This window comes from Zosterops lateralis, assembly GCF_965231275.1.
Source record: "Zosterops lateralis genome assembly, chromosome: 19".
NCBI lineage: Eukaryota > Metazoa > Chordata > Aves > Passeriformes > Zosteropidae > Zosterops > Zosterops lateralis.
Window position 1 is genome coordinate 7879504 of NC_139779.1, and position 26299 is coordinate 7905802.

Consider the following 26299-nt stretch of genomic DNA (forward strand, 5'->3'; position numbering starts at 1 on the left):
TTTTCCAGGGCCAAAGCAGATCCCACTGGAGCAGCATCCCCTGGGAGATGCAGGCAACTGAGCTCTTGTGGATGTGCTCTAAAATCCATCTGACAGCATTCTGGGAACTTTCCAGTCTCCAGACAGACTGTATCTGTTCCACTTTAACCCCATTCTTCCTACACAGACAACATTTTTCTCCTTCTCTGATATTAATTATTTGGATTGGTATAGGTAGGGTATATCCTACCCCTGCAGTGCCTGGAGATTCTCAGCAGGAAAGTAAGTCCACAGAAATTTTGGGAAGCAGGACCAGAGCAATTCCAAAGACCCAGGAGGAAGGATACACTTGTGACAACCCCCAGACAGCATTATCCAATGGGGCCATGGTGGGGCACACTGCCCTGCTGAGGAGCTGGGAAAGCCTGCAGTGCCTTGCAGGATGTGACAAATGGATGGAGAGATATGGGCACAAATCTCAACAAGGAAAATTCCCACCAGGTTATGGAGAACATTTCTCTGGTGGGATCTCAGCCCCTGGTGATATTCAGCACTTGCCTGGTCAGGACATGATCAGCCTCTTCCATCTCTGGAGCCTTTTGGAGGCAGGGGCTGGAGGGGAGGCTCCAAGTGTGTCCCCTTGTCCCATCTCCCTAACTCCAGAGTTCCTCTGCCAGCACCTAGATGGGAGAAGGGCAACAGCCCTCCACACTCTGCACTCAGGAAAGACCCAGGCAAGAACATCAAGATTAACTTGACCTACAGACAGTCTTAATGCCTCTCCACAGCCTGTTCCTGAAGGCTGAGCAGTGGTGGCAGAGGCTGGGACACACAGCAAGAGCTTCATCATAAAATCAACATCTTTAATCAACTCTGTCAGCGACAAGCCCTCAGGAGGCTCTTCCCCACACCAGGAGAGGCCTCCCTGGAGGCAGCTGTCCTGTTCACATTATGCAGCTCTGACATCCCAAGGACAAATGTCCTAAAGGAAGCCTGGCAGCACAACACACAGGGCGTGTCCCAGCCTGGCCAGGAGCAGCAAAGCTTTGGAGGGAAGCTGTGAAAGCCTGTCTTGGCCCCATCTCCAACACAGAACCTTGTCCCCAGGTTGAAGGGTGTCAGTCCACAACCCAGCAGCACTAGCAGTTGTCTGCTGGGGACAACAGCACTGAGCTCCCTCCTGGGGTTGAACTGTAAGCCTTTTACATCCCTAAAGCACTTGGCTCCAGGAGAAACTGCTCAATTTTTAATTTTTTTTTTTCCCAGGAAAACACAAGATAACCTTTCTGGAGATCATTAATGTTAAGGATGGTACTGCCATGATACCACCAGCACTACTGCAATGACATCACAGTGCCACTGTGGCACTGCCATGATGCAGCTGAGTAACACTGGTCCCACAGCACCATCACTCTGGCACCACCAGTCCCACCACAGTGCTGCCCCAGTACATGGTGCTATGACAGTACTACCACAGTGCTGCCAGAATGCTATGAGAAGGCTCCCAGCCAGCCAGGAGCCTCCAGGATCACAGGAAAACACTGAGTGCAGCCCATGGACCAAGGCAAACTGGATGGCAGGTGCTCAGCAGTCACCTCCATAGAGACCAGTGGGGGGGACCCACTGCAGGGATCAGCAAAGAACTGGTGCACAGCTCCCACCCCACAGGTGCAGTTCAGCTGCTGGAGCACCCACAAACACCTCTCTGAACCAGCCACCTTCCCTCCTTCCAATCCCAGCCTTCCCAGCCAGGCTCCCACCAGGACACAGCACCCACTCCCTCCCTTGCCAGCCGGGTCTCCCAAAGGAAAGCCTTCCAGGACACACTGGGCAGGGCTTGTGGCAAGCTGGTCTAGTGGAAGGTATGCCCATGGCAGGGGCTAGAATGAGATGGTCTGTAAGGTCCCTTCCAGCCCAAATCATTCCAGGGTTCTCTGAAGACAGTAAGTCTGGCACAACCAACTGGATTCCTGAGATACAAAAGAGGGGTGGGAGCAGAAATCCATCCCATTCTGATGTCCCATATTTTGACTGTGGTGCTTCTGGGGTCAGAGTCAGACCAAGGTTCAGTGTGGTCTTTCCCTAAGCATTACGATAAACAGCCCTTCAGAACAGACCCTTAACAAACTGTGCTGGAGTGAAATCCTGTTCTCCTCGGTGGGTTCCCGGGGGCGCCGTTTCTCCCGCAGGCTGCTCCAGGCTGTCTCCAGCTGGGCTCAGCAGCACGGCACAGCCCTGCTCAAAACGCCCCTGCCAAACCCCGATCAGCACTGGTTAGCTCTTCTCCCCTGTGCTCAAGAAGAAAAGGTCAAGAGCCGTTTTCTCCCCCATTTTAAACGCACCACAGAGATTCCCCAGATCCCGGGAGACCCCAGGAAGATGACTAATGTTCCCCATGGGAAAGGGTGGCAAGCTGTCCTAAACGAGGTGAGCCGATGAACTTCTGTGACCTAGATCAGGGCAGGGAGATCCTGAGGAAGCCTTTTGGGCCGTTTTTAGGGAGATGCTGCAGGGGCCGGGCATTGCACTGCCCCGAGGTGTCCGGGCGCTACCTGCAGGGACGGGTTCTGCTGCAGCCGAGGTGCCTCAAGCCCTCCAGGGCTCCCCAGAGAGGAGAGGGGATGCTCTGGAAGAGGTTGGCAGGGAATAATTTCCCTGCCGCTACCTGCGGAGCCATTGATGCTGCGGGAGCGGGGAGATGCCGCAGGGATGGCTCAGCCTTGGCGAGTGCGGGGCTGTGCCGGCTCCAGGTGGGCTCTGCCCAGTGCCGGCCTCGTCAGGGCTCCGGCCAGACCCGGCTCCAGCGTCTTCCAGGGCAAAGGCAGCTGGAGATCCCTGGCGAAGGGCGGCCAAGGCTCTGTTCCCTGGCGCGGGTGTGACAGCGGCTGTGGCCGGTGCAGCCCCGCGGGGATGGGTTTGTGGGGGGCTCAGCCACAGCCCCGCGCTCCCGCTTCTCGTGCCCGGCTCGTACCGAGGGGACATCCCTCCAGCTCTCCCCCAGAATAACAAACACAGCCCGGCCCTCGCCTTACCTGGGGGGCTCTGTCTGTCCGGTCCATCGTTGGCAGCGGCCTGGCGAGCTCGGGTGCGGAGTGACCCCGCTGGGGGTCCGGGGGGGGCACGCCTGGGGTTCCCGAGGGCTCTTCCCGGGGCTGGAGAGCTCCGTCCCGCTCCGAGCCCCGGGACAGCAGCGGGCATTCGGCCGTCTGTGCCCCCGCGCCTCCCCGCGTGGCCGGCTCCGGGCGGGCGGGGGCTCCGCTCTGCCCCGGTTCCTGCATGGCCGGGCTCACTCCGCTCCGCACAGCCCTGCCCGGGGCCGAGGGGGCCGCCGGGGGAGAGCCGGGGGCATCACAGCGGCGGCGGGAGCGGCCCGGGCCGCGCTGCTCCGTGCCGGGGCCGGGGCCGGGGCTGGGGCTGGGGGCGGCCACCGCAGCAGCAGCAGCATCCCCGCACCGGGGCTGGCTCCGGCTCCGTCCCGCACCGGGAATGGCTCTGGCCCCGTCCCGCACCGGGAATGGCTCTGGCCCCGTCCCCGCCCGGCTCGCGGCTCCCCGTTCGGAGCTGTCCCCTCAGCCCCCCGCCGGCCCCATGGCGCAGAGGAGGGGCCGGGGGAGCCGCCAGCCCCCCGCCGCGGCCCCGGGCAGCCCCCGGCGCAGCCGCCGCCGTGTCATCAATAGGGAGCCGGGCCGGGCATCCCGGGGGGGCCGCGCTGCGCTCCGGGCCGCCAATGGCGGCGGCTCCGCCGGTTTCCACGGCAACGCTGCGGGAGCGGCTCTGGAGCCTATTGATGGGGCGGAGGGGGAGGAGGCCGGGCACGGTCCCCCCGCACAGCAGTGCCCCCGCACCGGGCCCGGGGAGCCCCGGAGCCAACGGGATGGGGTTTGGGGACAGCACCGGCCCTGCCCCTGCTCCGCTCTGCCCCGGGACTGTCCAGCTCCGGCCCCAGATAGCCGGTCCTGGCCCCAGGACACCCAGCTGTGTCCCAGAGATGCTCTGCCCGGGGATGCTCAGCTCTACCCCGGCATGCCCGGTTCTGCTCCAGGGACCCCATGTCTGCCCCTAGAACGCTCGGCTCTGCCCCACGATGTCTGATTTGCCGCAAGGATGCCCATTTCTGCCCCGGGCGTGCCCGACTTTGCCCTGGGGATGCTCAGCTCTATGCCTGGTTCTTTCCCAGGCGTGCTCGCACACCTTCCGAGAGAAACCTCGGCACCTCCCGGGCACACCGGGCTGGAAACAACCCCCCTCTGAAAAGGGCTGGGCCTCACCTGCAGCACGCCCGGAACAAGAGGCAGAGCATGGTGCAGGCAGCGAGGGAGAGGTGGTTGATGTGATCCTTGGCGACAGGAGTTCACAGCATAACACCACAGCCAAGCGGGCACTGCCGTCTCTGAGCACATGGAACGGGCAGGCGAGTGCTGCCTCTCCCTGCCTCTTCCCTGCCGTGCTGTGTCTTTGATGAAGATCACATCCATACATCAGGCTGCACAGTGTTAGTGATGCTCAGGGGAAAGCCACTGGACACCCTGGGGGACATGTCCCTGCTCCCCAGCCCCACTCAATGCTTGACCCACTGCAGAGCAAGGTTTGTTGATCAATCCCAAACCCAAGGGGGATTGATGATGCCCAAAGCCCTGAGCAGCTGTCCTGCCTCCTGACATCCTTGTGTGTGGCAATAGCTCTCAGTCCCACTGCTGGTGCCTCCCTGTTGCAGCGTGGGGGTGGCATTTGGCATCTCACTTCTTTTGTGCGTCTTTTGTGCTGCTTCTCTTCTGGCCGTAGAGAGGCTGGGAGAACCTGCCTGGAGCCTCCTTCTCCAGGGGAAGTACCATGGGGGATAAGGGCACCTGTCAGACACCACTTTGTAGTCATCTCATCTGAGCAGCTTCTCCAGCCCATCCAGATGTGCAGATGTGTCACCTCTTCAATCCAATTCCACCAGCTGTGTGCCACATCTGCCTGAGCCCAGGCAGCACAGGCAAATCACCATCAGGACAGTAAACTCACAGCTGACTGCCACAGGTGTAAGACCCACTTGGATGAGCCCTGTGTGTGGGGAGTTGTCACTGGGTCTGGCAGAGTCTCTCTGACATCTGGGTGTGGTTACAAGTCACCTCTCACAGCATGCAGGAACTCTGCCATCCCGCCTGAATCCCAGATCTCTGAGCCCATTCCTAAGGGGTGTTTGTGTGTGGTGGGGGAAAGTCCCAAGCTTGTAATGAGCAGAAAATGCAGCCAACAGACCAAAAGGAAGATTCCAGAAAACTGATCCCACCTTCCTGTGTGTTCTGGTACTCATTTACCTTCAAACCACCAGTTTACGTGGCTCCTTCTGCTGCAGGAACAGGTCAGGGTAGATCTCACCATCTCCCCTCACTGCTCCTATCCCTTCAGTTCCTGCCCATGGCTGTTCCCCCAGCAAGGTACCAGGCAGGCTCTGCAGGTGCTGAACCAGTGTGGAAGAATGGCCAGGCACTGCTCAGCTCCCCAGCGAGACAGAACAAGCAGGTTTCATTAGAAGGAGGCAGCAGCAGTGGGAGGAGAAATGTGCCCTGATAAGATCTCATGTGGCTGGCTGCCTCCTCAGAGCCCTGGCTTGCTTTGTGCTTCCCCTGCCTGTGAGTAGGCTCTGCTTGGCTCATCTGGGATGTGCTGCCACCACTATCCCCCGAGCATCTTTCCCCTTGTCCCACTCATCTGTGCCAGACCTACCTGGCTCCATGGCACTGCTGGGACCTGCTGCCCTGGAGAAAGAGAGGCCAGGGATCCCCCAGGCTCAAGTTTGGATTGTCCACAGCCTTCAGTAAAAGCCCCAGTTAGGTGAAGTGAAAGGCAGGGTGTCCACAACCCCCACACCATTCTTGGGGAGAGGATATCTCCTGGGGTCTTGAGCTTGGGAAACTGGAGATGATCTTTCACATCTTGGCCAGCCTACAGCTGGGTAAGTCCTTAAAGTCTTGCTAAGTCCCCATAAAAAGGAAAGAGGAAAAATTCATCTGGGCTATTGAAGACTCAGTGGGTCAAGAGCTCCCTGAGCTGTGAGTCACTAAGTTCTCATGAGGGCTACAGGGATGGGCTACTCCAGATCCCCTTGGTCCTCCCAGTCACCCAGGGATCTGCTGTGGAGCTGCGCTCCCTGCAGAGGAGACCTAGAAAGATCCTTGAAACTCCCCCAGGACAGGGGAAACCACAGGCTCAGGGAAACGAAGTGATGACATAGAGAGAATTAAGAGAAACAGTGACATTGGAGAGCTCAAGATCAACAGCTCAAATGTGGTGAGATGACTAAAGATCCCAGGAGAGCCCTCCAGGAGCTCCCACTGCTCTCCAAAGGTCTCCAGGGAGCCAGGCCTGTGCCTGGTCATGCAGGGACAGGGATCAAGTGCATGGTGCTCCCTGTGCTCGCCGTCAGGGAACAGCAATGATAGGGCTGCTCCACAGTGGGAAGCAAATGGGAACCCAAGTGTGATCCAGAACACACAGCATCCTCAAACCCCAGGGAGCCATCCCAGAGCTGCTGAACAGGACAGTGGTGATGGGGTCCATGGACAGCCCCAGACAAGATCAAATGAACCAGGACAGGGACATAATCCAGGATCAGGAGGAGACAGAGCTGGGTCTACAGATAAGGCTCCAGCAAAGGTGGGTCCAGCCAGTTGCAGGGCCAGAGACAAACTGCTTGGTCTGGGCTTCACATGTGACTGGAGACAAGATTCTTACAGTGATAATCCAGGGACCACTGGGGAAATCAGACCCAACAGAGCTTTACCTACACAAAAGACCAACCAAGACCTGAAGAACCAGGGCTGACCCTCACTGATGCTCCTGGCCCAGCACCTGAAGGTCCTGCAGGCAATTAAGTCCAGTTAAAGCCTGGTGAGTCCTACTGAGGTTCTCCCCTGGTTCAGAGGATTCCAGCAGGAACTGGAGTGGGCAGTGGGAGCTCTGCTGTGGTTTCAGCTGGGAAAGAAGCACAAGAATGAGCATGAGGGGCCAAGGCAGCCCTGAGGGACAACCCCAGGGTGTGGGGACAGTGACGGGCATCAACACTCAAAGGCACTTCCAGGCTGAGGTGAGTAGTGGGTGCCAACCTATCCCCACCCTCTTTCCAGCAATTCCCTGGGAATAATTCCAGCATATGATCCCTCCTGTCCCTGTGCATGAGCTGTGCTGGTGGCTGCAGGGACATGCAGTGACACCACTGGGCACCTGCTCTGCCAGCAGAGCCCTCCTGACCCTGAGGTCTGATGTGTTCTAAAGTAGCTCCAAGGAGGAGATGCACATGGCCACATTCCCCCTGACCCTGCCATCCCCAGCAGCACACAGACACTGACAGGAAATGGCTTCACACTCTGAAGCAGCACTGTGGTGGAACCGCAGTTAAAAATAACCTAGAAAAGAATGAGCTGGGCTGGCCCTGACAGGGGTCACGGTGAGCCCCAGCCCTGGTAGCCCCAATGTGGTGTGGCGTGGCGTGGCAACACCAGTTCAGGCACTGAGGCTGTGTGGGAGAGCCTGGCAAGAGCCTGGCTGGGCTCTGTCAGTCCCTCCAGCCCTTCCAGAGCCATCTTGAGAGTGCTGGGATGGGCACCCAGACCCTGCACTGTCCCCAGAGGGCTCTGAGCCCCAAACCCCGCCCTGCTTGAGACATTTTTGGGTACGCAGAGCAGCATAGCCTGGGGACCACCCAGCCTGTGAGGCATCAACCAGGGAATGGAGGAGCACAGCAAGGTCCTATGGAGACTGGGAGCTCACCCCAACAGGGACAGGACACATTTCCTTGCAGGAACCTGCTAAAATGCCTTTGGGATGAAGGGAGGGCTTAGAAAAATGGAGAGTTTTATTTAAAAAACAAACAAACAAACAAACAGGAAAAAAGTAGCAGTTTCTGTTTTGCTGCTCTCAGCAAGAACCATGTTTCTAACCATCTCTCCCAGCAGTGACCACTGAGTAGTAGCTGTAACCACAATAGACCTTGCTCATGAAAATTGGATATTTATCCTTCCTAATACTTGAATGCACATTATTAGGAGTAAATTTTCAACGCTTTTGCACGTTAAAAATGTGCATTTGTTTTTCCCTCCTGGTGCTCACAAACCGAAAGCTGCTCGGGGCAGTCTGCTGTGGCTGCTTGGAGTTTTTTTTAGCCCTTTTTCGTTTTTACTGTTTAAAAACTTGTCTCCTTGTGACCATGACGACAGTTTTGATTTAATTTTTTTTTCTTCCTTGTCCCCTTTGAACAGCCACAAAGCCAGGGAACATGGGAAAGCTGGGACAGCAAAAAGTAAAACACTCCAGTCCTTTCTGGACAGCTCAGTGAAAGAATAATACCACAAACTGAGTGATCCCCCCCAAATGATCCCGAGACCAGCATAAGAAGTTTTACAAAATGTAAAACCTTCCCCCAGAATTTGGATTTTAAAAATTAAAAAAAAAAAGGTTTTTTAGGTTTTTTTCTACCATTTTTAGATGCTCTCTCCCACAGGCAGGACATAGGGAGTCAAAGACAAAGGGAAGATGCCTGAAAGGGTTTTGGGAACTGGTTTTTGGAAACAAGGATCAAACCTCCTCTGTGGAAGCTAGGTTGATTTTAGACCTCCAGGAAAAAGAGGCCAGGGGTGTGCAGATGGAGGGAGACTGGGATTGTAGGAGTATTTTTTGGCTTCACGTGGTCTTGTGACCATGGTTGGGGGTGCTGTGGGAGCTTTACTGGTGACTTTCCAGGGACTGAAGGGGACAGTCCTGTGTCAATGGGCTGAGATTTGCTGGCCACCACCCCCAGCTGTGGTGTCCCCAAGGCTCCCTGAGGCTCCCCAAGGCTCCAAATCTGGAATGACCCCACTGCATGCGGCCCTGGGCACAGCAAAGAGCTTTTCCCCAGTTCTGCATTTCCCAGGAATTCCATAAAAAAATCCACAAGTCAATATCAAAAAAGTTTTATTTAGCAGTCCCTCACCCCACTGAACCCAGCAATCACCAGGACCCCCACTTTGTCTCCCCCAGTGCACATGGCCACCACTGCCTAGCTCTTCTCAGGGCTTCACCATGTGGACAATGAAGATGAGGAGGCAGCATTGGAGGCTTTGCTGCCTACCCAGCGAGAGGCTTGCTCCAATGGGTTGAATCCCTTCAGTGGCACTCATGGGACATTGGTCTGGCAGCCTCTCCCACCCACGTGGCCACCTCAGGTGCCAGGGGGACACGTGGGGACGGGCAGAGTGTCCCCAGGAGGGCGGTGGAGCCCTGGGTGGGCCAGGCAGAGCCCGTCGGCCGCTCTTGGCCCGCAGCAGCTCTCGATGGGCTCGTGGGTCCAGCGCTGCTCTGTGCTCTCTTCTCCGTAGCCCACAGTACACTCATCCATAAAGTAGGAAACACTACACCCTGCAGTGCTGTTTAGTAGTGCTTTCTACTTTATGGGTGACTGCACTGTCTCTCAGTCGCTGTCGGTGGCCGTTGTCTTCCGGTATGGAGCTCCTTCCCCCACAGGGGCCACTGCCACGCCCCACGTGGCCTCGCCATGGGGCACCTCTGGCCTTGGTGTAGCCACGGATGTGAATGGCAGATCTGGTCTGGCCCCGGGAGAGCCAGAGAGCCTCTGGCAGTGTCACCATGCCAACCACGGGGGAGCCGTACCAAGCATGGGGGACATCCTTCTCCTCGGGGGGAGATCCTGCTTTGCCCGCCCATGTCTCTCCAAAACCCCCATCCTGAGCACAGGGGACATCCTCACCTTTTCCCCATAGGTGAGACCCTATCTCATACCCCATAGTCCCACCTCAAGCCCTATCCTGGGCACAGAGGACATCCTCACTTTTTCCCCAAGGTAGGGACGCCATTTAATACCTCATCCCAGTCATAGGGAACAGTTTTGACTCATTCCCAAAGAAAGGACACTACATCAGACTCCATCCTGGTCACAGGAATAAGCTTTTACTTGTCCCTCAAGGGGGGACTCCACCTCAGACTCCATCTGGGTCACAGAGAACCCAAATGCCTGGTCCCTGTTGGTGGGGACCCCACACCAAGCCCCATCACCCCCTCTCAAACCTCATCTGAGGCACAGAGGGTGTGTTTGCTTTGACCCTATGGGGACACCTCCACCCCATACCCCATCCCATTCCCAAAGGACCCCCTTGCCTTGTCCCCACAGGGGAGATTCCACCTTTAACTCCATTGCCGCCCTTCAAACCTCATCCCAGCCTCAGAGGACCCCCATGTCTGAACCCCAAGGGTGAAATCCCACTTCAAACTCCACCTTTGTCCCTCAAATCCCATCTGCATCACAGAGGGCTCACCATGCCGTGTCCCCATGTGGGGATCCCACCTAAATGGCACCCTGGCCACAGAGGGCTCCTTTGCCTTGTCCCCATGGTGGCGAGCCCACAGCAAACGCCGTCTGCGTGACAGGGACCCCCTGCACTGCCTTGTTGCCATGGTGGAGATCCCATGGTACCAGGTCCCTGTTGAAATGTCTTCATGGGGACCCTCCTTGTTCTCTCTCTTCATTTACTGAAGTCCCCTTTGCCCCATCCCCTTGCCCTGAGGCCACAGGAGCGCCCTGTCCTGGCACTCCCCTTGAGCCCCCCCTCGCCCCATCTGCCAGACACACGGAGATCCTTCAGGGGCCCCCACAGTCCTCCGGGATTACCTGCACATTCCCACGATTGACACCACCCAGCCCCAAGAGCCTCACCTGCCACACCAGTCTCCATGTCCACCCTGTCCCGTCCTGGCCGCCACCAAAAACGCCCTGGGTGTCACTTCTGCTTTGGGCACTTCCTGCCTCCACCCGCCTGCCAGCATGGCACCTCCTCCCCTGCCACCCCACTGTGCCCCCCTGGTGGGGAGGACCCCCTTACCTGTCACTGGCCCCTGGCACCCACTGCCCCCCTTGCAGTGGCACCAGAGCCACAGCTGCCAGTGCCCCTGGTCACCCCATGCTGCCCCTCCAGCACCACCTCAGCGTGTCCCCGGTACCGGGTCAGGGCGCGGGTGGCCTTGGCTGGGTGTGGGTGACCCCCGCAGGTGCCGGTGGCCCCCACCGGGCGTGGAGGTGAGTGCCAGGTGCTGGTGGCCCAAGGCAGGTGCTGGTGGTCCGTGCTGGGTGCTGCTGCTGCCGGTGTCGTGGGGTGCTGGCTGGGGAGCAATGGGCCCCTGCAGGGCGCGGGGCTGCTTTTAACCCCATCCTGCCCACGTGGCCCCACCACAGGAAGAGCCGTCGCTGCAGAGCAGATAACGGTGCCGGTCCCACCCAGCGCCGCCCCGCAGCCCGACCGCAGCCGGCCCAGCACCGGGCCAGGAAGCGCCAGCCGGTTACGCTCTCTGGGGCTTTGCTGCTGACAGCAACAAACATGTTTGTGCAAAAAAAAAAAAAAAAAAAAAAAAAAAAAAAAAAAAAAGAAAGTAAGGGAAAAAAAAAAAAAAAAGGTGTTTGCACAGGGTGACAGTAACTGAATCCACCTCCCACAGCTGCTCAGCTGCACGAAGGCCCCTGGCCCAATCCTAGTGGCAGGACCTCCATGGGAGCAGTTCCTGCCCACAGAGGGTCCAGCAGCTGGTGGCAGGAGCTGCAGGACTCAGGGGCTGCCTGGTCATTGGGGTGAAGCAGTGGGGACACAGGTGCCAGTGAGTCACAGGCCCTAAACCTTTAGGAAATACATGGCACAAGAGGCTTCCTGGAGCCTCTCACCACTTCAGGGCTCTGCAACACCAAACTTTCCCTGGCCTCAGGTTCCCCCACTAAGAGGGATATGAGGCCCTGGGAAAAAAACTGAAAGCTGGGTTTGGAAGTTGGCACATCCAGGTCGCAATGGCCCTGGTGACGGCACTGGGATGGTCCCGGGACATGGATGGTCCTGGGATTTTGCACGGCCAGCACCATCCCATCCCAGTGCCAGGGTAAGCCCACCACTAAACTAAATCAAAACCTAAAAATGAAATCCCCAAAAGTGACCATAAATGGGGCTGTGTCATTCCCTGCACTGGTTTTCATGTGCCTCTGCAAAAGGCTTCTTTTTAGGTCAATGGGATTGACTGTCAACATTGATAATCTGGACAGAAATGTATAAAGAAACAGTACTGGTGAGGTTTGCAGGAGCCAGGAGGAGAGCAAAGCCAAAAATGACCAAGCAGCAGCACAGGCAGAAGTGATTTGACTTGAGCTGCATGTGTGCGGATGGGAGCAGGTAAAGAAAGCTTTAGGAGAGAGGGAATTGGTTGGGAAGCCCTTTCCAAACCAAGGCTGAACTGGTGGAAGTTTCAGTGGAAAAAAACAAACAGAACCCCGTGCCTTGGGCTCCCAAGGGCTGCCCTGTCTCTCACCCTTCCCTGGCCCTGTGCCCATCTCCATCTCTTACGGTCACGGGGGTAGGTTCCCTGTGCTGGAGACAAAATCAGCAAGGAATGTAGGTGCTGTTGGTGATGTCTGTTTTGGCAGCTCTGAGTCCAGGAGCAATGCACTGCCTCGCCAGGGGCCTGTGGTAGGCAGCCACTCATCCATAGCAGACGCCACCACGTGCAGGCTGCGTCCATGGCGTGGCCTCCTGATGCCAGGTGACTTTGGGTGCCTCCCAGACTGGCCCTCCTGGGGACCTGAAACATGTAAATATCATTTTTGGTGTGAATCATGGAATATCCTGATTTAGAAGGGATCCACAAAGATCATCAAATCCAGCTCCTGGCCCCGCACAGGACACCACAACAATCCCACCCTGTGCCTGAGAGCAGATTGTTGCCAACCCAGAGACCATTCTGGAGACATCCCCCAGTGCCATCAGCCACCTCAGTGCCATGGGACAGCCACCAGCACTGGTGATGCCATCACAAGGGGTGAAAGCTCCAAAGGGTACAGGCAACCACGATCTTACAGCAGAGGAAGGAGCCTTTTGGGGGGGTAACCAGAGAGATTTGGCCACAGAGGTGCTGCTGAGGGACTTTCCTCCTGTGACCCAGGGTCAAGGCCATGCTTCTGGCTGATGACAAACTGGTCCCTGGTAAGTACTGTAGGCTGGGAGGAGGGCACAGGGTGAGAAGTCAGGCCCAGTGAGGACACCTGAGTTTAAGGCTGACCATGGGGCAAAGCAGGATGAAGATATTTCCCAACAGAGGTAGCTGGGGCAGATTGCACCCAAGGACAAGATGTCAAGGGAGAGTGAAGTATGTGGCCAGAGCTGGGGATGTGCAGGATGGCAGCAGGGAGGGAGCTGTGCCTTCCCAAAATGGGCTCCCCACCCAGCAGAGCCCTGCCCAGCACCTGCTTGTGCTGCTGAGAGGCCATGCAGGGGGGCCACAGGCACTTTCCCAGCAGAGAAGTGGGGGGGAGGTGATGCTTCCTCTTTCCCCAGCCCAGCATGGATGGGGGATATGACATTTTGGGTCCTGAGCTGGTTTCCTTCTGCCTGCATGGGTTTCAGAAAAGGAGGAAATCAGCAGATCTGGTTCCTTGGACTCTGACGAGGTCTCTGAAAGTCTCCAACTGATGATGAACTTACCACATTCCCCAGCCATTGGTTAATTTTACTGGCTGGCAAACAAGGCTGCAGGAATTCCTACTCCAGCCCTCTGCTCTGGATCATTTGGTCCTGATCCACTTGTCTGTCTGAAGGAGCTCCAGGAACTTTTTGAGGTCAGGGTAGGCTGAAACAGCTGCGCTTCCTTCCCCTGTACCTCATGAGAATATCCGGTCCTCAGCTTTCCCGAAGCCCCTCTCCAAACTCTGCCCACTCGGCATCTCCTGGGGGTTTGCTGATGGACCCCAGGGTGCAGCTCCCTGAGACAAACCATGCCCCCCCAAGGCACCACTTCCCAACTCTGCCCTCCCCCGCCCTTGTCTCAGGGCCCTGGGATGCAGGTCAGACACTGCCATGCACCCCAAAATTCCTGTGCCTGCAGCACTGCAGGTGCCTTGTTGCCACCCTGCAGCACTGAGGTCCCCTCTGCCCACAGGGCTGTTCCTTTTCCAGTAACTCTCCCAGTATCAGGGAGCACAGGGGAGCAGCAGCCTGGGGTTGGGGCAGCAGCACGGCTGGGCCCAGAGCAGAGCAGGGGGAAGGGCTCTTGTCGGGCTGTGCAGCCCAGGCGCTGCGAAAGCGCTGATATTTCTTATCGGCCTTGCAGCAACTTCCCCTCCTCGCCTGCGGTTGTGGCACTTGCTGTCGGCAGAGGAAGTGCTGCCCTCAGCCCCAGGGCTGGGAGATGAGCTCCTGCCGGCACCTCAGCCTGGCCTGTGAACCCCACTTGATGTTGGGGACAGGCGACTGCCCTGCCATGCTGGTGTGATTCCCATCCAACCAGTGCCCCATGGAACCCATCCATCCAGTGCCCCATGGAACCCATCCATCCAGTGCCCCATGGAACCCATCCAACCAGTGCCCCATGGAACCCATCCATCCAGTGCCCCATGGAACCCATCCGACTGGCATCTTGTGGAGGAAGAGGAGGAGGAACAGACCGGTCTCACTCAAACCCTCCCTGAGCCGCCTCCACTGCCCTGGGGCCGTGCCAAAGTGGCCGGGTGAGCCACTGGATGCACAGCCCAGCTGCAGCATCTCCTGGCCAGGCCCCAAAGGAGCCACAATGTCTCAGTCAGGCCACTGTTAACAGCAAAGCCTAATGACAGCATTCCCAATGCACCACATCCCTCTGAGAACACAGGACAGAGGCGTGGGGGCAGGGGGGGGGACACAGCTCCCTCTGCTCGACAGTGCAAAGGGTGACCTCCTAAAGACCCCCAGGACAGAGGGGTCTGAGCTGGGACGCTCCCGGGGAGCAGGTGCCGGGGACATTGGCAGCACCAAAACATCAGGAGCGCCAAGGACTGCCCCGAGAGTTTTTTGGATGGGAAGAGCATTGTCTGCCACCATCATGGCAAACCTCCAAGGAAGAACTGCAGCACCAGTGGCAGGGATGAGAGGCCACCTCTGCACCCACAAGAAGCTGCGGTACCGGCGTGGGCCGAGCCCCGTTTCCCCCCGGGCAGGGGATGAGGCCCCAGTGGGATGTTCGGGGAAGGTCCCCGAGCGCTCCCAGCCCCGCACCCTGCCCTGCCCCGCCGTGCCCCCGAGCCCGGGCAGGAGCGGGGCCGTTAAACGTGACTCAACCAGAAACTGCCGGCCCGGGGAGGCGGCGGGCGGGAGGCAAATGAGAACGCCAAGGGAAACCTCAAAAAGGCGAAGTGACGCGAGCGGGCGGGGAACACGGCGCTGGATTTGCCCAAATATGGACAAAATCGCGGCCCGGGTGCGCCAATGGGGGCGCGGGGCGGTTGGGCCGGGCCGGGGCCGCTCTGTCACTTTCCGCGGCACCTGCTGCCCCGCAGGTGGGGGAAGGGGGCCCCACAGTGCCGGGGCTCTGGAGAGGCCCCCAAGGCATCCGGCGCTGCAGATGGGCCACTCCTGTTCTGGGCATGGAGGATGCTCAGGACAGAGCCCAGCAGGGACACCGGGAAGGAGGGATGAGAACCACCGGGCTGGGCTGTGGATTTCCCGGGGCAAGATGGGCTCAGGGGGTGCAGGGCTGAGCTCTGTGGTGACAGACCCTGCTGTCCCTTGATCTTGACCCTCCAGGACAAGTGGCAGGAATAGCTGAGCATCTCCGAGGGCCAGAGACATGGAGGAGGCGGGGACAGGCACTCAGGAAGGATCCATCTCCCCAAAGCTGACACTGATGGCACCTTTCCAGGCCAGCTGTGCACTTCCAAAGCCCTCGCCAAGGGGGAAGGTGGGAAGGGCACGGGGACAGATTCTGCAGCCGCTGGAGAATATTCCCCTGTACCACACACCTAGGCTGTTTGGGTGCAATGTCCTTTCCCAAAACAAGTCCCAGGGCTCTGTCTGGGCACTCAGTGGTTCTTCTGCTACTGCCCATGCAGAAGGACCACGCCCTTGGAGGAAAAAAGCCCCTTCCAGCCCAGCACCAGCATTAGCCTGGGTGACATGCAGCTGGCCAGGAGAAGGGAAGGACAAGTGCCACTTGGCATGCAGCAGGAGGTCTGGGAGAACTGGGGATGGGAAGATACAATCAGATTCTCAAATCCCTCCTTGGTTCAGCTGTGGTCTTATTCTGCCATGTGCCCTCAGGAAACGTGCCCTCAGCACCCCCAGCTGCCTCCACTACCAAGCTGAGACTCCACTCTGCCCCTCCCAGCCCTTGGCATCTCCCTTCCCATGGTGGAGCAGACCAGGGAGGTGAAAGCTCTGTCTAGAGGAGGGTTAGGACTCCCCAGTGTACTCCAGAACCCCAACTCTGTGGGCAGACCCGTGGGTTTGGAGGTATCCACCATGAAGTAGTTTAGGGCTCTTTGCAGACAGCCCTGAGCTCACATGGGGTGGATGTTCCACTTCCAGGTGCCCTTTGCAGGCCTCTGTCAGGAACCCACTAGTCTCTCCCCTTCACAAAGCAGAGTTTCCTCCCTCCACTGCAGTTTCTGAGGGGAAAGCACCCAGAGGACCCATCATGCATCAGAGCTCCCTGTTTCCTTGCAGATCCCTTGAGCAGGGAGCACATCCCAGTTCCTTGCTCACCTGCCCTACCCCCCAGTACACCAGGGAGCCTTTGGGATGGGCACATGGCACCTGGGGCTGTTCCTGCTATGCTTTGAGGGCTCTTTGAGAGCTCTGCTACACCCGCCCCCAAAACTGCCCCCATCCTGCTGCTGCTCAGATCTGGTCCTGGGCCCCTCCCCTCCCACCACATCAGACACAGGGGCCTCGATACCCATGTGCCCTAACACAGATGTGACAGGAAGGATGGGGCACCCATTCCTGGCGTGACCCAGGCTTTGCCATCCTCACTACAGCAGCATTTCACTGCAGGTATCAGGACAACTCAGGTCATTTTTCCCATCACCTCCACCTGCCAAGGTCTCCTCAGCCAGTTTCTAAGGAAAACAGTCTTAAGCTGGGGTTTGTTTGGGGCTTTTCTCCCACCCCTACCAGCTGTCCCCAAGGGTTTTGACATCACTGAGGTTACCAGTTCCCCCAGGCACACAGGGTGGCCAAAAAAGCACCTCGGAAAGTCCAAGTTCACACTGGACTTTCCACACTTCACTGGCTCCCAGAGTGGAGCCAATGAAGCAGGTGAAAGTGGATTTAGGGTGAAGCAAGAATGATTCTCAGAGAGTAGGAACACCTCTCCTATCAGGAAAGGTTGAGAGATTGTGGATTGTTCAGCAGGGAAAAAGAAACTTCAGGGTTACTTAACTGTGGTCTTCCAGTACCTGAAGGGAAATTACAGGAAAGATGGAGAGGGACAATTTACAGTGGGCTGGGTTAGGTGGAATATTGAGAAGGAATTGTTCCCTTTGAGGGTGGGCAGGCCCTGGCACAGGGTACCCAGAAGAAGCCGTGGCTACCCCTGGATCCGTGGAAGTGCCCAAGGCCAGGCTGGACAGGGCTTGGAGGTAATTTGTAACCTGGGACAGCAGAAGGTGTCCCTGCCCATGGCAAGGTAGGGAACAACATAGTCTTTCAAGTTCCTTCCAACCCAAACCATTCCATGATGCTACTGCCAGCCCCAGCAGCATCTCAAGGTACCAGGCACAGAGCAGCCTTGGGGCAGAATGGGGGAGTCACCCTGCCTCAGACCCCTGGGCAGGGTCCAGTGTGCTCTCATACACGTTCCCCTTCACCTGGAGCCCGGGTGGCCCAAGTGAGAGGCCGAGGGCAGGGCAGGTCCCCGTGTCCGGGCAGCGCCGCAGGGGCCCCGCGCAGGTGGGGCAGGCATTTCCCGGCAGCTGTCTCCGCAGAGGCACCCAGGGCTCTGCGGTTTGGAAAGTCGCTTTTCTCGTCCGCAGGGAGAGCCGGGTATCGGTTCTCAAAACCCGCACGAAAATCCACTGGCTCGTGCTTCCTGCCCCGCTGCCGGGACTGCCCAGGCCCTGTGGCCTAGAGCTGCCAGGCTGCTCGGCGTGCCAAACCTCCAGCATTTTCGGGCCTGGCTGAAATATTTGAGCGTCATTTGGTGCAGGGGGAGGAGCTGTCCTGACTCATATCTCAGCTCCCAACCCATTGACGCTTTTCTCTCCCGATTCCCACTCCAGCTGCTGCAGCACATTTTTCTTCCAGTTTCTTCAACGTGAGAGCTCCCTGCCCTACTTTTTGCAGCGAATAAAGCTCCGCATCGTTTGCTTTTTTGCTGGTACAAGCCCCAGACAGCTCCGGGTCTGGAGTCTCACTGAAGGGCTGCTTTTGGATGCTTTCGGGAGCAGCGGATCACCGGGGCTGTGCAGTGTGGGATGTGGGCCCGGCGTGGGTGGATGAGGGAGCTGGCAGGGAATGGGCTCAGGGGCCAGCCTGGTGAGAGGCACCGCGTTCTTGGAAGCGCTGCAGGAACAGGAGGTGCAGCTTTCAAGGATCACCACCTTCATTTTCCTCACTGGAGTGCCTCCTTTTCACCTGCATTGCAGCTCCTGCCAGTCTTAACTCTATGTATCTTGGAGCATTTGGGCTTCTAGCAAGGGGTGAGGTCTCAGCAGGGTTTCTCAGTTTCCCCGAGAGGCACAGTGACAGTGCACGCTGCTCCCTGGGGACAATTTCCTAAGCCAAGTTCCTAGCCCTGAGTGGTGACTGCAACTTCCCAAGAAGCGAGATGAGAACCACTGAGCCTCAGCCCCACAACAACCCCAGCAAAAAAAGCCCATCCTGCTCAGGGTCCTGTGCAGGGCCCTCTCATCACTTCCTCTGCATCATGGGCCAGGGGACAAGGGTCCTGGGTCCTCATGTTGCTCCAGCCTTGGAGTAGCTCCGGTATGGCCATTCCCTGCAGCCAGGGGAATGCAGTTGGATTGAAAGGTGCCGTGAAACAGCAGAAAATGGAGTTGTGCTTCAGTCCGTCTCCAGCAGTTCCCCAGCCCCAGCACAAGACTGTGCTGCCACCGCGTGGCACTGCCAGCGTCAGGGTCCCCGGGCCGGCCGTGGCAGGAGGACGGATGTGTCATTCTAAATCCTCCCAGCCTGGCTGGAGCCAAACCCTTGCTCCCCAGACCCATCCATCCAGCTGGAGAAAGAGCCACCCACCTCATCCTCCTTGCCCCCTTCCGTTCAGAACATGTCAGGCTGGCCCAGCTGCAGCTTTCCCAGACCATTCTACAGGGGATAATTGCATCTGGGGAGATCCCAGGTCACCCTGCACCCCTCATGGCACATCTGGACCAAAATTGCCCTCCAGAGCCCATAGGTCTGTGCCCAGAATGCCTAAACCTGAGCATCCTGGAGAGGCAGACCCTGGGCTGCTGGGACAGTCACACCTCTGTCCCACAGGCCTGACCTACTGGGAACTCCTATCTTCTGCCCAGACTTCAACTCAGCAAGCCTGAAGCATGATTCATCAGGCAACTCAAGGGCTTTGATTTCACCAGGGATATGTTAAAGTCATGATCAACTCCCATTTTTGACTGCAGAACCAAACCTGCTGCTCCGTCTACCCAAGAGGAAGGTCCAACCCCCAGACCAAGGGCTGATGTGTTCTCAGCTCTTCCCACAAAACGTGATCTGCACCTTGAGATATTTGCTGGAGCTCAGAGTTCAGAGCCCAGCAAGGACTTGACTTGGTCCTGGTCTGCACTGAGCAAGTACTCATTACTTTAGCACGACATTGGCAAGGGCCCGATGCAAAAGGTGGCTTAAGGCACCTTCCCCTCCAGCCCCCCTGCGCTCTAGGCTTCTCCCACCACACATCTGCTCCAGATCTCCAAAGGAGGGCACCTCTGTCTGACCTTGGAACCTGGGACTCATTTCTCATGGCCAGTTCTACAAGGGCATCACCTCTGCACTCCTGGCAGTGTCACTCAGCTAGTCCTGAATTCCCTGTGCTGCAACTGCTCTCATCCCAGACCAAGTGTAATTTTCAGGCTCTTCTGGTTTTCCACTATTTGTCTCCAGAAAACAAAACATGACATTTCCAGCTGAGATATCTCAGGGGGAAAAAGGAAGGTTATATTATAGAGTACTGATGGACAACTGAGCTCTTCGTGATCGGTGGCTGCTGCTGAACTGAAACAAGACAAGCAAGACCCATCAGCTAAGGAGGTCAATTTCCTCAGGAGTTCAAGTGTTACAGACACTAACCTAACACTTGTAACAGTCAGATCCTCAGAATAGGAGGCTGGATGGGTTTCCATCTCTGCTTGTCCACCCCTCCCATATGCAAGGCCTGGTGTTCCCTCTCAACCACACCAGCAATGGGCTTGTCCTGCTCTGTCTGTCCTGGAGCCCAGCAACAGCCAGTGGATGGTCCTGGAAGCTCCATCCTGCTACCACATCCCTTGTACAGGACCTGCAGGCCCAGGGCTCTGTGACCTCCATGTAACCACCTCCACAGGAAGCACCGGCCATCACCGTTTCTGCTCCATCCAGCTGGGAACTGCAGGTTTCCCACAGGGAAGGACACCCCGCACAGCCAAGGCAGGATCTCCCTCTCGAGGCAGGAATGTGCACATTGCCAGAGCAGTGACAAGCGCAGGGTCAGAACAGTGTGGCACAGGCTGCGGGGGGGAAGGCAAAGGGGGGCAAGTGTGAGGCCCCCACCGTAGCACCCTGCAGTGGTGAAACCAGTGACACAGTGACAGCTGGACCCAGCCCGTACCAGGCAGTGGGTTTTATTGAACTATTTACACAGCTATTTCCCAAATCCTCTCTTTCCCACACCAACTGTAAAAAAGCTTGGCTATCACTATTAAACACCCTTTCCCAGCCCTACTCACACTCTTCCCCCTGTCAAGGCTCAGATAAATGTCTGTGGTGTGGTGGAGTCCAGGAGTACTGAGCAAGGGGAGTTGAGCCAGCACACGCCAAGTCCAGCCCCACTTCCCTACAGGATTTAGGATTTAGCTCAGAGGTTTTGGAGCAGTGCCCACTGCCTCTTCCACACAGCACTGGGACCTCCAGGCAGCACAAGGGCCCTTCAGGTTTTTATGGCTGTGTCCCGAGACTTGTAGGCCACGCCACGGCTCTTCAGCTCTCGGACGATCCCTGGAGCAAGGAGACAAACATATTTCAGTCTTCTCTTGGGATGAGGAGCCCTGGGAACTTCTGGTGGTTCTGTCATGTAGAACTGAACAATCGTCTTTGTTTCACAAAATCATGGAATATTCTGATTTGGAAGGAAGGGATGCACAAGGATCATGGAGTCCAGGTCCTGGCCCTGCAGACACCCCAACAACACCCCCCTGTGCATCCCTGGGAGTGTTGTGCAAACACTCCTGGAGCTCTGCTAGCCTTGGGACTGTGACCATCCCCTGGGGAGCCTGTCCAGTGCCATACCATCCTCTGGGGGAAGAACCTTTCCCTGATATCCCATTTAAACCGTAACCCCGGGTATTTCAGATGTGCCTGGGCCGTGTCAGAAGGCCTTACCTTCCAGCCTCATCTTTCCAGCTGCTTCTCAAATGAGCTGTCAGAAATAAGGAACCTGGGATTCCAGACACAGGCATAGCTTTCCCCTCAGGGGTTTGGGATTCACTCCTAGGTTAGGAGTTGACTCTGGGGCTACATACTGGGCAGGAACTCAGCTGGATGGATGATGCCCTTTCTGCATTTCAGAGATAAAGCAAATCCTCTGTGCCCTCCATTCCATTTGTAAACACACAAATCCACCATGGAATGAGGCTTTACTGCAGGAGGAAGGGTGTGCTCACTGGGATTGCCACAACAGCACTCCATCCTGCAAAACCCTTTTCTATGAACAAAACTCCGTGTTTTACTGGACCTGAATGGTTTGAAATGTGCTCACTTTTCAGAATCATTTATTAATCCCAGTTTATCCCTCTGATAGCCAGGCTTTAGCCAGCAGTTTACAATATAAACTCCTGGCAGGTGCAGGGCTGAACCCTGAAACACCCTCTCCAGTCCAGCACCTCCTCACAATCACCTTTGCTGATCCCATCACACTGGGCTGATCCTGTCCCACCTGGCTGATCCCATCACCTACATGGCATGTTCCCTGTGTAGTGTTCACACACAGAGCCCCAAACCCTGACTCCATCACACAGGTACCTTGGGGCAGGCGGCCGGTCACGGACACTGCGTAGACACCTGGCTTAAAGGTACCTGTGGGAAAGAAAACCCCGAGTTACCCCACGTGGAGATCCTCAACCTGTGCAGATGTCCCCTCACTGGCAGGCAGAACCCTTTCCACAGCCCAACCAGCAGCTCTCACTGCCCCCGAGAAGGGTTTGCAGAGAAGGGGATCTCCAGCTCCCAAATTACTCACTGATTCGCTGCCACTTGGAGACCCAGCTGTCCTCAGGGCTCATCATGGCGATGATCCTGTAGGAAGGACAGCGGTGAGGGGACGTTGCCTGGCTGTGTGACCCCACAGTGCCACCTGGGTGCCCCCAGGCTGCGGGGGGACTGCGGCCGGGCCCAGCCCCACTCACCCATCGAAGGAGGAGCTGGTGCAGTCATAGACCATCTCACGGTTGCCCTTCATCTGCAGATACGTCTCGCAGTTGTCACAGCCATCGTACTCGAACTGGTCGATGGTCTGAGGGGACACGGGTGTCAGGGACCAGGACCGGGCGGCTGCGGGGCCGGGAAAGGGGAGAGAACCCCGGCACGGAGGGCTCAGGCCAGGGCCGGGGAGCACCCAGAGGCTGCAGGAGGCAAGGGAGGGCCGTGGCAGGAGCGGGGAGGCCGGGCCGGGATCGGAGGGACAGACCAGGCCGGGGAAAGACCAGGAAGATCCAGGCTGGGGAGGGGGACCTGGGCCGGGAAGGGGGGCCCGGGATCAGGAGGGCCAACACGGGCGGGGAAGAGGCCGGGAAGGGCAGAAAGGCGCGGGCCGGGGCCGAAAAGGAGAAGAGCCGGCCCTGCCCCGTTCCCAGTCCCACCTTGACCAGAGAGCAGAGCAGGCAGGCCCGGAGGTGCCGCAGGTCCTTAGGGACAGTCTCCAGCGAGATGGCAGCCATGGCTGCCCGGGCCCGCTCTGCGCCTGCGCCGCGGCCCGGCCCGGAACGGGAACGGGAACGGGCCCGCCCCGGGAACGAGAACAGGAACGGGAACGAGAACGGCCCCAGCCCCGCCCCGGAAACGGGACCGGGAACGGGGAGCGGAACGGGCCCGCCCCGGCCCGGGGGCTCCTGTCACGGACGGGCCGGGGGTCCCGCATAAAAAACAAACACAGGCAGCAGACCGGTACATGGATAAATATATTAGTAAATAAATATATTTCTGAGCACATTAGCATATTCACACATCTTTGTGTTTATCGGACATAAATACACGGTTTTGCATATATATAAAACGTGTTGGTTTTTTTTTTTTTCCCTGTGTGTGGTATTTTTTTTTTCCCCGGGTCATAATTTATTCCCAAACCCCAAGAGCCAGGACAGACTCAGCAAAAAAACCCCAAACGAAACAAAAAGCAACAACAAAACGAACCGATATTCACATTTCCAAAGGATCTGAAGGATTTGTGCGGGAGGGGAGACGCCCAGCCAGCCTGACCATCAGCCTGATCTCCTGGGAAGGGGGGCCCTGGGGAAGGGCTGGGCCTTCAGTCTGGATACAGAGGGAGCTCAGGATGCTCTGGCTTCCACCAGTTTTTGGCTGTGACTGGATGCAAAGAAGGAAAATGAACTCTGCGTCACTGTAAGGATAGTGGAGAAATTCCATGGTGGAACCCACAGGCACTGAGCAATCAAAAGCATAACTCAGAAGCCAGAGATAAAGAACTGTGAGGAACCGTTCCCTGTTTTCTCAGATTCTGCTTCTTCCCTTCGAGGCAGCCAAGGATAGTCATCCAACCACTGAAGAGGATCTTTCAAACCCAAGTTCCTGGAGAGTTCCTCCCTCTCATCCCTGTGAGCCCCCACTGAGGCAGACCTACACTCCAGCTTTTTCTACGTAAACAGGAGCAGCAGCATAAGGTCAGGAAAGGGAGACACTTGGAAGCAGGCACTGCCCTGGCAGCCTGGTAATACTGCAGTGGGGAGTGGAGAGGGTGCATGAGTGCTGAACACTTTCCCAAAGAAGGTTGTGACTCACAAATTCAGGAATCTCCTCTTTTGTTAGGGGTAAGGAGAGAAAGAGAGGACTTTAGAGATGCACTTGGTCTGAGCAGTAAGATGCAGCCGTGCAAGCTCTCTGCTTTTCTGACTCCTAAAAAAAGCAGTGGGAGCACCCTGACTTCATGACCCTCCCCTCTCTTAAGCCTCTGAGCCCTCCAGGATGCTCAAGGATTTAGGGAGCTGGTTCAGACAAGCCTCGGACCAGGAGTATAAGAAGCCGTATGGGGTGAATCCAGACCTGCTCCTGGATTTTTACTCTAGTTTAAGACTGACTTCCCTGCACAGGAGAAAACTTCTGAGCTTATGTCTTCTGCTTGTGCTATAGGACAAGCAAGAGCCTGGAAAGGTCTAAATGTAATTCTGCTAGGTTCTTTGATGAAAGAAATTCAGCTCTTCCTTAGACTGAAATGTCCCACAGGGGCCTGGTCATAGGAGACAAGGAATGAGCACTACAAGGGACTAATTTTAGGTTTAAAACAGTGCTATTGGGTGATCACTTGACTGTCAGGGACTGATTAGCAGCTGGGACAAACATGCCTTTTTCAAGGATTAAGGGCAGGAAACCCTCTAAAAAGCTTTCCCACCAACAAAGGCGGCAGAGGATTATCCTGAACTGGGACTGCATCACCAGAGTGCTCTCTTGAGAAGCTGCTGCTTCCAAGGAAGACACGGGAAGCTTTATGGAGCAGACGGGAAAGTCTGTCCCAACATCAAGTTTCAAATTGTTAGGAGTTATCTTCATCTCTAGTGCTGTATCCTCACCAATGCTTCCCTGTGCTTGGAAGCACTTGGTGCCACAAAAATGTGCACTTCACAAGGGAATCTGATGGCTGATTCTTTGGCCTGACTGATGATTTATGGAAATGAACTTGACAGGAATTCTCTGCTGTTTGAAATCTACATGGGTTCTATATGTTTTGAATTTTGCAGGTTTTGTTTGAATGTCTGCAAATTATGAGATGTAGGAAATAAGAACTAGTGACATTCAGAAAACTCCAAAATACTAAGAAATGGGGAGGGAGGAGGAAAGTAATAAACCAGAGCCTGATGATTTCTCAGGTTTTCTCCCTGAATCATCAAAATATTGGAAAAGACAGAAAAATCCTTATGAAGGACTTCAGGAGTCTCCAAATATGAAGTTAAGGCTTGGGTGACAGATAGGGCTCTGCTCTGCATTTCTTATGGAGGCTATTGCTGGGAATTTTTGCTGTGTCTTGGGGCAATGATGAGAGGAAGGAGAGAAGCAGGAGCTACAGGAACTCCCGGATTTTCCATGACTCCTGTGATGGGGCATCTGACATATGTTTGAAATATGCTCTTTACAGGGCTGGCCATGACAGCTGTTTGAGAGTGGCTGGGGAGTTAAAGGGCGAGTGAGAGACTTGTTCACATTGCCAGATGAGAGAGTGGATTCTTTGCAAGAAAGAGTCAGACCCAGCTCCTTCCCAGAAATGCCGATGTCCCTGTGTCTTCCCCTCTCCTGCTGCTGGCAAACACAGCCAGTGGGAGGAGATGGTGTCAGCTTAGGGACAATGAGGTGACCAAAAGTGGTGGGAGCTCTTCGTTTTCACTGAAGTCAGAAGCAGCACCTTGCAGGGCAGCCCTGTGAGTGGTGAGATGGAGAATAGCTTGTTCCTGTGTCTGAAATAAGCATGGAAAAGTTGATTGAAGAAATCTGGCTTTTGACCTAAGTGAGGAAATGAAGTCAGGAGCTACCAGGCCACAGAAAGTAATTTCTGCAGCTTTTGGTCTTGAAGGCTTGTTTATTTTTGCAGTGCTTAGCAAAACCTTCTGTGGCATGAACACGCCAAAATAGCAGCTTGCACTCACTCGGTGAGCTCTCCCTGGGAGCCCTGCCCAGCTCAGAGCGATGCCACAGGATGACGAGGGGCTGCCTTTGCCTTCAGAGGAGACGGGGCCTGGAGCGTCGGGCTGTGTGTGACTGCCAGGCTGTGGGGACATGTCAGGAGACCACGAGTCGCCCGTTGCTCTTGGCAGTCTGTGTCTCAGCAGGGCAGGGCTGGGCTGTGTCCACTGCAGCTCCCAGCAAGCAAACAGGCCAGTGTTTTGTTAAACTGAGTGTTCATGGACATCCTGGACCTCCTCTTCAAATCCTGCCATTCAAAGAAAAGGAGAAAGAAAAGGGTGAGCTACACCTGGCTGAACATTCCCAGGCTCTGTAGCATTTGGGGTCTCGATCCTGCAATCCAGAGAACATATGCTGCAGGAAAAAGACACTAAGTGAAAACTACTAAAAAAGCCACTAAGCCAGTGAAACAGGCTCCCCAGAGAATGGTCCTGGCCCTGAGGCTCCCA

The 26299-nt window shown here is 56.5% G+C and overlaps 3 protein-coding genes across 4 annotated transcripts in view; all 3 read right to left on the reverse strand.

Annotated features, from left to right (window-relative positions):
• The window catches only part of TSPOAP1 (TSPO associated protein 1), a gene marked incomplete at its 5' end in the record, with an annotated part of 66532 nt that extends 63275 nt beyond the window's left edge, over positions 1 to 3257 (reverse strand). Inside the window, one exon of the mRNA XM_083875328.1 lies at positions 3012 to 3257. Within this exon, the coding sequence (XP_083731454.1) occupies positions 3012 to 3257 (246 nt within the window). The remainder of the gene's footprint in view (positions 1 to 3011) is intronic.
• Positions 3258 to 20556: 17299 nt separating this feature from the next.
• On the reverse strand, positions 20557 to 22944 carry SUPT4H1 (SPT4 homolog, DSIF elongation factor subunit). The gene is made up of 5 exons (XM_083875508.1): positions 22805 to 22944; positions 22352 to 22458; positions 22186 to 22241; positions 21969 to 22022; positions 20557 to 20945 (listed from the first exon to the last, which is right to left on the reverse strand). The coding sequence occupies exons 1-5, from the start codon at positions 22880 to 22882 to the stop codon at positions 20878 to 20880; spliced, it is 363 nt and encodes a 120-aa protein (XP_083731634.1). The 5' UTR covers positions 22883 to 22944; the 3' UTR covers positions 20557 to 20877.
• A 732-nt stretch (positions 22945 to 23676) lies between these two features.
• RNF43 (ring finger protein 43) overlaps positions 23677 to 26299 on the reverse strand; it is a gene marked incomplete at its 5' end in the record, with an annotated part of 58332 nt that continues 55709 nt past the window's right edge. For both annotated transcript variants that reach the window (XM_083875509.1, XM_083875510.1), the window contains one exon: positions 23677 to 26097. In XM_083875509.1, the coding sequence (XP_083731635.1) occupies positions 26054 to 26097 (44 nt within the window). In that variant the 3' untranslated portion in view covers positions 23677 to 26053. The remainder of the gene's footprint in view (positions 26098 to 26299) is intronic.